The following is a 12,144-nucleotide window of genomic DNA, read 5'->3' as shown; positions in this document are numbered from 1 at the left end:
AATTTGTAAAAAGATATGAAGCAGGAAAAAGTGATTAAAATAATCAAAAGCATATTTTTCCTTACGGAATACATTATTTCTGGAATTATTACAATCTTCCAGTAATATTTCATGGTTCGAACTTGTTACCAAAAACAGTACAACATATAATTGGTATAATTATGATCAGATTATTTATTAGTTCTTAAAATATTATGAGAAATGAATGAATCCCTTAGTAAATAATTTTTCTTTTAATATTAGGATTTTTGACAGATATTTTTAGTTTCATTTTGCTTCTGAGTTTCAGGTGCGAGCAATCACAAGTATAAGTGGTAGCGGAGTTTTCAGCGAGCTTGTTTTGAGAGCTGATGCAAGTGACAACGGAGCTGTTTACCGCTGTGAAGCAACCAACTCAGCCACAGAGAAACCACTAGTAACTAAGATCAAGTTGACAGTGCACTGTAAGTAAATACTGTGTTTAAGCACCTATTAATGATTGTTATTAATGTTAATGATTGTTAACCATTATATTGATGAAATTTTGTGATGTAATTAATAGCTTTACTATCGACTAGCTTTTAAAGAGATCGTCAATGAGGTTTCACAAATATTCTGGAAGGAAATACGATACAAATAATTTCATGATTTTTCCGAACTTTCTTCTATAAATTGTTTCGTCATTTGTCAATATTTATTTATTTAATATGGATTCCATCACATTTTTTTTACTTACATTATAAATAATTCAAAAAAGGACCAAAGAAAAAAATTATAAATTGCGCCATTCGAAATATTTGAAAGTGTTCTTCAATGTATTTTCTTATATACTTTCGCAATATGCATTTTATACCAAACTTCAAAGTAAAAAACATGTGTCATTTATTTTGGAGTTGTTTCTCATAATTGATCATTATAGTCCCAAAGTTGTGTGGTTAATTTTGTTACGACTAGATTCTAAATTTCATTTATCTAGTTGTTGAGTTGCTTCACATATTTACAGACGTCCGGTATTCAGTTATGACTCGAAGACTGCATTTTTTGGATACGGAAAGATTTTAAACAAGGAGTATATCCAATATTATTTTTAGCGATTTCAATACTTTCTCCTGATATATATTGTATACTAAAACATTGTAATAAATAATTAGGTTTCTCAATATTTGAAATAAAATCATAGAGCCGGAATAAAGCGGTTGAATTTTAGAACTTGTTGATGTAAATATTGTAAAATTCCAGTTTTTTTTTTTTTTTAATACTTGCGTTTTATTGTCTAGGCCATTATATTCTCACAACGTAAAATTTATCATTTATGTCTTGCATTATTCTCAAGATTGACAAGAACTCTTTCTTAATTATGTTAATCCAATTCCTGCTTTAATCATGTCGCTAGACCATTCTATCATTGCACAGAAGTCTAGAAACCTGTCATCAATCTTATTATTAAATCAGAGAATTCGGAAATAATTTTTAGAATATTGCAGTATATCGCTGCTGAGTGCTAAACCCATATTACTCAGAACACTAATTGGCAATACTAGGATAAACCACCGTTTATATTTTTCTCGAAAATATTAATTTAATTTTTTTTTAATAATGAGTATCTTATTTATATTAATTTTACCTTGTTTAATCAAATAACAAACTTAAAATTCATTATTCCTCAATATGTTGTACATAAAATTAAAGTCCGGAGAGCTGTCTATTAAAATTAGTTGAGTTTACATCTTGAGAAATGCATAATGAGTTTCTGTCACATTCTGGTACCAATCCTGGCAGTAATTAAAAAGTTTTATATGTGTCATGATTGCAATTTTCAGAACCTTATATTCTTCATTTTATCCGAATGTCTATAGGAAAATTGGCTATAATAATATTAAGCAAAACATTGCATTATTTCTGAAAAGTAAATGGTGATTGAATGAAAGGCGGGTAAAGGTGATTCAAAACTCGAAATGTACAAGAAGCATGCCTCAATCAAAAGTAATTTATTCTGGTTTGTTTAATTTCGAGTAATCAAATGAAAGTTTGAATCCCTTACCAATCAGCTGTTTACGCACCTTCAGTTTTAATTTGCTCGGTGCAACAAGTAAGGCATTGGGTGTCTGAACAGTTGGAACATTCAAAAATAAACTATTTGTTGAATTTACTTGAATATTTAATTCAGAAATACTGTCGAAATGCAGGTTTAAGGAATGCATTTTAAATTTTAGCTGAAAGCATCAATCATCCGAACCTTATATGCAGTACTGATACATCATATAAGATTTACTTAGAATTTAAGAATGATTGTTCGGTTTGAAGTAAAATTGATCAAATTTCGAACAATATACCTGTGGTATTTCACAAAGCGGAAATAAATCAACAAAACGATTATAACTTTTCTTTATTATATTAATCATTTCTTATTACGTATGCGTTTAGCAATATTTTTCAAATGTAAAGGAATGATGCCATTTCATTCTGAGCAAGTGAAATGCTGAAAACGTAGAACTATTTTCAAACAAACACAGTATATGCATGTAGATCTTAATTGCATCAATTCAAAATTTCTTTTCGCTAATAAAAGATTTAGAATTTCCTTCGAATGCAAGGGGAATATTACATAAGGAATATTTTTAGTTCTTAAGGTTGAACATAAGGAATTCGATGGTATACATTAACCCCATTTCTTTAAGGGTCTTAGATGTTGCATATTTATAATAGATTTATTTTTGTGTAATATTAGCAGCTAAATTGCACATTCTAGTACTTCCACAGTTATTTCATTAGCCTTATCTTTATCTTGTGAGGTTTTGTATGAGTATTTGTTTAAAAGATATTATTTCCCAATTTCCGAGTAAGTGCAATGAGAAATTAAGAAAACAGTGAAAAATGCTGCAAAAGCAGGCATCCTTATTTACATTTTTGTATGAACAAAGCAAAACTGCATCATGGCACATAGCATTTATTTCGAGAGAAACTCTAAATAAAGAATCTGTATCCGTTTTCTTTCATAATAAAATATAGACGTAGTATATATTGTTTTGTATTGTATGTTATTATGTATTGTATTGCGTTTATTAAAATATCGACGTTTATTAAAATATAGCATTATATTTAAATATAAACGTAGTATTTATTGCATTTCCTATTGAATTTTTTTCCCTGTTGACTTTTTGTTCCCTGTTGACGTTGATGTCTTTCTAGGAAGATATTTTCAAGAATTAAAAAAAATATATCTACAGCGTCTGTTAATACTATCGTAAAAAACATAATTTTATAAACATTTAGATTTAATACAAATTTTTGGGTAATGAATTACGTTCGATGAATTTACAAAACTAGAAACTATAAATTTCCGGTTACATCTTTTTTCAATATATGTAATTAAATCATCGTTGTAAATAGAAAGGAATGAGTTTAGAAAACTATTAAAAACATATTTTAAGCCACATATTGTTACAAGTTAAAAATTAAATTATTTCATTGCATTCAATACTGCATTTAATATCTTTATACATAATTGTTGTGTTATAGTACCTTTTTCCCATAAAAGAATAATTTTACTTTTGATTGCTCATTTGTTCATAGTAATAATGCTTATAAAATTTAAAAAAAAATAAAAACATGTTGATGGCCACCATTTTTTGCATATTTTAACATTTTGATTCTTCTTTTTCCTAACGTATATTATAAAACGATGATATTAAATTTTCATCTAAAATCTTAAAACGATTTCAATTGTAGATCTTGAAAGTTAAATGAAAATGATGATCAATCTAAATACAGAGTTTTAATTAAAAAAAATCATTAATTTCATCATAATTAGTAATAGCATCATTTATTTTCACTAATCCATTTAAAAAAAAATTAAGTGATGAATTATCAATGTAATTAGTACATGATCATATGATTTTATCATTCTACATAATCGCAATAATTTAGATGATTATTATTTGTTTCATATGAATCGCTAATTTCTGTTTCTTAATATTCATGTCTTTTAATTATTTTAGTTCCGCCATCTTCAGTTACAATTAAAATAACCCCAAGCAGACCAAGAGCTGGAGAACTGGTAATTTCATATTCTTTTGTCTTTTTCTAAATTACTTAACGCCACAAACGTAGAAAACATTTTGAGGCACAAACTGTGCCGATTTAATATAAATGAAAGCGAAATGATTAGTATTTCGTAAGAGATTATCATTATTATACAAAGGATTGGAAAATTATTTTCACTCAGTTTAATAGACTATATCACCATAAATATAATTAAGTTTAATTGACATCTTATTTTGTTGATTAAATATGTATGAATTATTTCTTCTTTATGTAAGATTTATATGGATAATTATAATTTATATTCCTTTGCTTTCAATACAATATTTCATTACTAATATTGGTTTGTTTTGCACATGATTTAAATGTTATGTTTGCGAAATTATCTGTACGAGCTAACTTTTTATTAAATTTTTAATCTTTTCTCAAATCGAAAAAAACTATTATCTTATGTATAAACTTATTATTTCATAAAAAGAGAGAATATATATTTTATAATAATTTTTTCAAGTTCTGAAAAAAACATTTCTTGATTAAAATTCGAAATTAATTGTTATATTATTGCTTCAATTAATATTCATTCTTGACTTAATGTATATTTGCTATACATGCAAAGTAAACCACGTTAGGTTTCTTCAAATCCAATGCATATTTGTTTGCTATAAAAATCACATGTTCTTTGAAACTGCATTGAATTAACATTCTATAAATGAAATTTTATTCCATTGCTTTTTCACATGTTCAATCAAAATTTAAAATTAGTTTATTATGAATTTTATTAAATCAAACTGCGTATTTTTCCATCAAATATTTTGAAATGCAATAAATGAATTAATTCATGAATTCATACACACAAATTAATCATATAAGTTTATTTTTCATTCATAAAATAAGAATGAATATGTTATAAGCATAAAATAATATTTATGATATATTCATCCATCAATAATGTATTGTTGAATATGTTTTCTCAGAACTGCAGCAATCTATAATATCAAGAATTTTAAATTTCACATAAAAATGTTAAAATATGTTGTAGACGATACAAACTCACACTGCAACATCGCATGATTGTTGAATAGTCATATAATTGACTCTCCGACTCGCTCGAAGGCGCACGGATAAAGAAAAATGAATGCCGGACAGCCGCAACAGCAACACAGTAGGGAACTGCGTTTGAATTCTAAAGACCATCACCAGCCACATTACAACCCTTCCCGAAGGAAGTACGTCCCGTCAGCGATGGGATGGGCCAGATCCACCACCTTTTTGTGTATCCTCCGTAGTGGTGAGATCCAACCACCATACTGGAAGCCTCTCATCCTCTTTTCGAGATGCCCCCTGCCGGTGGTTATGATAACTGAATATCACTTTTTTGAGACCATTCGACATTACATTAGAAAAAAATTCATAGGAAAATGATAGTTTCGAAATGAGTTAAATAGTATCCATGCAATAGCAAATAAATAATACTTGATGTATTAAAATTTTAATAAGCTTTATTTTTCTAAAGCATACAAGTTACTGTAACATACAAAGCATACTTGGAGAGCATTTATGACCAATGAACTTTCTATACAATAAATGGACCTGCACACATAAAAGCTTTTTTGTTGAAATTGATATTAAAATTTCTAAGTCATCAGGCATAGTAGCATCTTCATATGCCAACCGCAACAACAATAATAATAATAATAAAAAATGTGTTTTTGTAATTTATGTTGCTGTCTATTCTCAGAATTGAATACGCGCATCGCGACTTTGAGTATGCGTCATAAGGCACTGATTTCTAAAAATAGGACCGAAATGAAAGATGGGAGAGATGGTAATTGCTTTTTATTTTTAATGCACGAGGTTTAAATCAAAATATAAAGGGGAAAAGTGGAATGAAAGTGAACAACAAAAATTATTTGCAAATTATTTTTGTCTTACTTTATTGTCTTACTGACAGCATTTCACTATTCTGAGAGGCAAAAAATTTCAAAAGTAATTTTTTCGGTTTCCTGAGATGAATCGTGCATCCCTATTAGTACAAAATAATATATAACATTTTTGTGCCGATGTTTGGTATTCAAAATGTCTTAAAATACACGTGAAGATACATCGATATATTGTATGGCAACTTATGATAACAGAGTTAAAATGGTTTAGAAATATGACTACATTTTGATATAAATAAAGAAAACTGAGTATATCTTTAAAAAATACATCAACCCACAAATATATATTTCAAAATTTATTATAATTCTACAAATAATATGTTAAATCTATATGCCAAATTTGTTTGAGCTGGTACTTTGGATACATTGCATAAGTAATAAATACGCATGCATAGGCTTGCAGATAAAATGACTTTTACAGATACAAGAAGGTCATAGTATTCATTAAAATCTTACAGTTAAATCTCGTACAAATCTACACATTTACCCCACATTCACGATAAAAAATGCACATCTTAATTCTTAATTTTATAACGAAATCTACAAAGACATTTTATATCGCATTTCATGTTGTCATCATCTTTTTATTATATTTTCAGGTCAGCATCATGTGCGACTCCGGTAGCAGCAACCCTGAATCTACGTTGCACTGGTGGCGCAACGGTGAGGTGTACAAAGGCTACGACAGCGAAGTGTCAAACGCAATCTACGGCGGGAAATCCACGCACAGCAAAATTGATTTCAATGCCTATGCGAAAGATGACGAAGCAATTTTCACCTGTCAGGCCACCAATAATGTCCTGCAGAGAAGTGTTCACGACAGTGTTACACTCAGAGTTTTTTGTAAGTCTTCTTCGAATGGACTTTTTTTTTTTTCTTTTCGAGAATTGCGTGCAGAGTAATCATGGCTCGATATCGTTGAAATATGCAATCTAAAGCTCTGGATATCCTTTTCAGCAGTTTTTATCAAAAGAAAAGTCTAAGATTTAAATCTACTGAAGTAGGTATTATTTTTGCGTGAACCTTAGAACACCATTTTTTTTACCCCTTTTGAAATATTTAAACCCTTAAAAAATTCACGATAGTAATTGTAATAGACACATTTAGTTGATTAATAAATTAGAAACCAAAATAATTAGTTTTTGTTATTTTTATTAGAATAAAATCAAATAAATCCATTTTTTCTCTTTTTTTTGAAATATTATATATATTTATTGATACAAATGATGTAATTTGAAGGGGGGGGGTTCTTTAATAATTTAAATATTTTAGTTTCTGAAGGGCATTTAGCTATTAAGAGAAAAATAGAGAAGCTGGAAAAGAAATATTGATATTGATTTAAATATATAATTTAGGAAGAAAAGTAATTAAAAGCAATTTTTTATGTTTTTGGTTCGTTAGAAAGTTTGATATCTAGATATTTTAGAATGTGTATCAAGTAGACTTATAATAATGTAGAAAGAGCTTCACTTAAATGTTAAAAAAATTACAAACCAAAAAATAAATGGGTTTTGCTTGCATTATTAAAGAAACATGGAATAGATCTCATTTTTTATGGAATATAAATGATGTAATCTAGATGGGATTTAATTGACAAATTGAAAATACACGATATTTTATAAAGACTGAACAAACTATAGAATATTAAACATAGAACATTAAGAAGAAGAAAAACATTACACATTTAAAACTGATAAAATAGCAAAATTCAACTAAAAAAATTTAGGTGTATTTTTGGCCATTTTGGAAATATAGAAATCTTGATATTATAACTATTAGTCAAGTAAATTCATTTAAGTATCCTAACAATCCTCAATTATTTATTTCACAAATAACAAACTAACAACTCGAAATTTTGCAGTAATTGTGTAAAAAAATTTAAATAAAACCACTTTTGGAGATGAAATTTAAATTGACCGATACTAATAATTTTATATAAAATTATTATAGTATCGATATTTAGAAATTCAATTTACAATATGACCTCTACAAACAGCTTTTAAGAAATCTCAAACATGCAAATAGAGAATATAAAAAAAAATGAAATATTAAAAAAATACACAACAATTTATAGAAACAAGCAAAATTTATTTTATACTTAAATTAATAAAATGGCATTAACAATGCCTTCTTAAATTTTCCTTAGTTATTCATTACTCTCTTGCTTCTGAGTATTTATTATAAACAAAAGGTATAGAAATTTGACAACGTGGGACGAAAAATATTAACATATTTCAAATTTATTTTGAATAAAATTTTCTAGATATCTTTTTGAGCAATGGAGATTATAAAAAAATAATCCTTGTATTTGAAGTCTTTTAATATTTCATAGATTAAGACATCTGAATTCTGTGTGTTTATCTTAATTTGATCTCCAAATAATTTACATATTGAATGAAAAACATTTTCTTAAGGCTGCGTAGTCTCTGCCTCACAACTTAATATTTTTAACTATTATTAGTTAAAAAAATCATCATGACTCAAAGGATTTCATTAAATTTGCCGCATAATCTTAAAAATTCCATTTTCTCTAAGTTATAATTAAGTGCATTAGTTAATTAGTTTCTTATTTTTTCCATATTTTGGATGGTGGCAGATGTTTTCAAATAGAAATCGGAAGAGAAATTTTATTCATTAAAAAAAGAGCTATCCGGCAGAAAATATTTAATATTCTTGTTTTTGTTTAGTGAGACTATTACATAAAAACATGATTGTACACTGGAAGATAAATTACAAGAAAATCTGATTTGCTGCTTAGATATATATTAATGAATATTTAGAATTAAAGTTTTAGAATTAAAATTTCTAATTCATTTTATACTTTTATTCTTCTATTAGGGAAAATCTCTGCAGCAGTCACATAAAATTCTTTGAAACATTTTGAAAAGTTTTTTTCATTTAGGGAAAAATGAAATTTTAATATTGTTTTCTCCTTATTTTTGCTAAAGAATTCAAAGTGGTTAAAAAGATTTAATGATGATTTCTGTTTTCTGATTTGTTTCGAAAACTACTAGTTTAACTAATAGTTAAGTAACTACTCGTTTTTAATAAGTCTCAGGAAGCTATTAATTAAGGTGTGCATGTCATTAACTTTTCAGGAAAAAATTAAATTTTATTAATTTTTAATCATTAAATTTATTTTCTATTTGTGTTTGTTTCTTTATATACTCATATTTCCAATATATTTTATTTGATTTACAAAGTCCTTGAATTTATCAAATTTTTATTAGGTAATATCCCACGATATGGAATATATATATTCTCTATAATTGAAGTAAAATTATTGTACTAGTTAAACTAAGTTACCCAGATATTCGATAATAATTACGTGCATGTGCTTTATTAAATAATTTGTAAAAAAAAATTTAAATGCTTGAAACGTCTTTTTTAACCATTATTGAATGATACCTTATTAAGATTTCAATGCAAAATAAAAAAGCAAACATTTTAAATGCAAAACTCAAAAAAGTACCAGAAAGATTATAGTCAATAATGTTATGAATAGTTTATTAGATTTTTTTGTGCAAATACAATTTATCTGATTAGAAATAAAGGTTCCCTAATTTATAAAATAATAAATTTATTAGAATGAGTTTATACCATTTATAGGATTTCGGTTAAAATAAAAATGTGTTTAATTTGATAAAAATTTAATTAATTGTATTTAATTTGATGCAAATTTAATTAAATGTGCTTAGTTTGATAGAAATTTAATTAATTGTGTTTAATTTGAAAACGAAAATTTAATTTGATTGATTTCGTTACAGAACAGATTAATTATGCGCAATAATTAAATTGTATTTCTGGAATGTCTTGAAAAATCCTTCATTTATTTATGGTTGTATTTCATAGAGAACTCATTTCATATAACTGAATTTAAATTTTAATTGTGACTGTTTAATACATATTTTTATTTATAAATTTATCACTGTTTATAGGGTTTAGATAGTTGAATACGAAAGTCCTTTTATCAAAACAAATGCCTAGAGGAAATAATTTTAGAAGTCAATAAATTTTATTCAAACTCCGTTTTCTGTTAGTCACGCAAAATAGTTTTTAAAAAGGGAGAAAAATGGGTGCGAAACCTGTTTTGTTTGCATAATGCAAGGTTGTTTCGCTTTATATTAAGAATTTTCCTTTCCTTTTGTGCGAACAGTTAGTTAATAAAAATATTCATTTTAACTAGTATTGAATAAGTACGAATAGTTAGTTTACAGTGGTATGAAAGGAATAATCTTAGTATTGCAACGCCTTAATCATTGTTAAAACAATTGCTTGATGGGTATCCTGCAAACTGGAATTCAGTGCCAAAGCGAAGTCAGCATTCTGTATCATCTTGCAAACCATTTATTAATTTTACTAAGCTCTCTGACCAACACCTGCTCTTAACAAAGCATCATTAGTTTTCTGGAATACTGAACCATTGTTTCTACTCATAACCATAAATGAAACATTTGTTAGCTTTTCTCACCACATGCATAATGCAGCCATCGTAATAACTGTTTCCTCGCCTCTATGCACCACACCATTAGCATCATCACATTATGAGTACTCGAATCAATCACTCACAATGCATCGTTACGACAAATGAAATGAATGATAAATGGGCATACACGAAAAATGCATTTTCGAATCTTCATTTCTGTCTTCATTTTTTTCTTTTCACCATTATTTACTTTTACCCTTTTCACCGAACATTCTCTCCATACCTTATCTCTCTCACACCTAATTCATAATACATTTGCAAACAAACATATGGACCGCAAACCAATCCATCATTCCACAGCCAAGATCTTTCGAATCTTCAACTAGAAACCTTAATTTGAATGCAATTTCAATTTCTTTTTTACAGACAAACCTGAATTCTTGGTGGCAAGCCTGGAAAAATTCGACGTGATCGAGGGAGAGACACTGGTCGTTAATTTGACGGCTCGTGCCAACCCACCCGTTACGTCTTATTCTTGGAGAAAAGGCCTGGTGTCCCCCATTCCATCCTCCCCTATGAGAGGAGTGGGGGAGGACAAGATCAATCTTCGAGTCACTTCCAGAGGTCCCCTGCTGGAAATCAAAGATTCCCGGAGAGAGGACGCGGGACAATACGAATGTGAAGCAACTAATTCTGAAGGAACAGGCCACACTATCATTGTTGTCAATGTTCTGTGTAAGTGATTTTCTGTGCTTCAGAATATTGTAGAAACTTGTTTCGCATGTTTTAAAACTGTGCATTGTAAAACTCTGAGCAGCTTGTAACGTGTGAAGGTAGACGTTAGAATAAAATAGTAACTATGTTAAAATACAATTACTTATCTTTAGAATTAAAGGACATTTTACAATTCAGGTAGCTTGTCTTTGCTAAAAAGACAGTAAATCATGTATACATGATGGTACTTTATCATTATATAACAGGAGAATTTTCAATAATGTCAATTTCTCATTTGTATAAATAATGGTATAAGCTAAACTATTTTAAGAAAATTTCCTTTATTATCTAATAAGATAATAATAAATTAATTTTTATGATATCTAAATATGTCAACTATTTCTTTCAATAAATAATTTACAAAATATCGATGTTTATTAATGCCATATCTTTTACTTTATTTTTCCAGATTTTAAAACCGGTGAATGATATAATTTCATATTAAAAAATTTTAAATATCTATGAACCCACCTTAATATTAGTATAAAGCTTGTCAAATTGGTTCAGTAATTCTTGGAAAAAATTTGTAATTACTTTTAACTTCATCGAAATATTTTAAAACTAAGTTTCTTGAAAATTATTCTAATCATGACTTTGCGTTTATGCTTTTATTACTATGGGTTTTCATTAATATCAACTGTACTAATGAGAATCCAGAAGAAGGTATTTTAGAGTAAAATATTTTCATCTAGAATGAATTTTATTTAGATATTCTGCTTAATTCTACTATGAAAAGTATATTTCAGGAATTAGTATCCTTTAGAAACAATCCATTTGACTTAAAATAAAAAAATGCTTTATTCTCCCAATTATTCATATGGAATAGCAATTTCTCAGTCAATATTTTTCCAATTATAGATGTTAATTATTATAATTTTAATTACCCATAAATATGTACATAAAGTGACTTGAAAATTGACATAAAGTGACCCATAAATATATATATAAAGTGAAATTCTTGAATTTTTGTACAAAAACTCATTT

At 27.5% G+C, this 12,144-nt stretch overlaps 1 protein-coding gene across 1 annotated transcript in view; it reads left to right on the top strand.

Moving 5' to 3' along the window:
* The window catches only part of LOC129968147 (nephrin-like), a 494,644-nt gene that overhangs the window by 393,690 nt on the left and 88,810 nt on the right, over nt 1-12,144 (top strand). The window contains exons 11-14 of the mRNA XM_056081964.1: nt 290-443; nt 3,978-4,036; nt 6,560-6,803; nt 10,813-11,121. Of these exons, the coding sequence (XP_055937939.1) occupies nt 290-443; nt 3,978-4,036; nt 6,560-6,803; nt 10,813-11,121 (766 nt within the window). The remainder of the gene's footprint in view (nt 1-289; nt 444-3,977; nt 4,037-6,559; nt 6,804-10,812; nt 11,122-12,144) is intronic.

This window comes from Argiope bruennichi, chromosome 5 (assembly GCF_947563725.1).
Source record: "Argiope bruennichi chromosome 5, qqArgBrue1.1, whole genome shotgun sequence".
Classification (NCBI taxonomy): Eukaryota; Metazoa; Arthropoda; class Arachnida; order Araneae; family Araneidae; genus Argiope; species Argiope bruennichi.
Note: the sequence above shows the minus strand (reverse complement) of the source record. Positions and strands in the feature narration are given on the sequence as shown.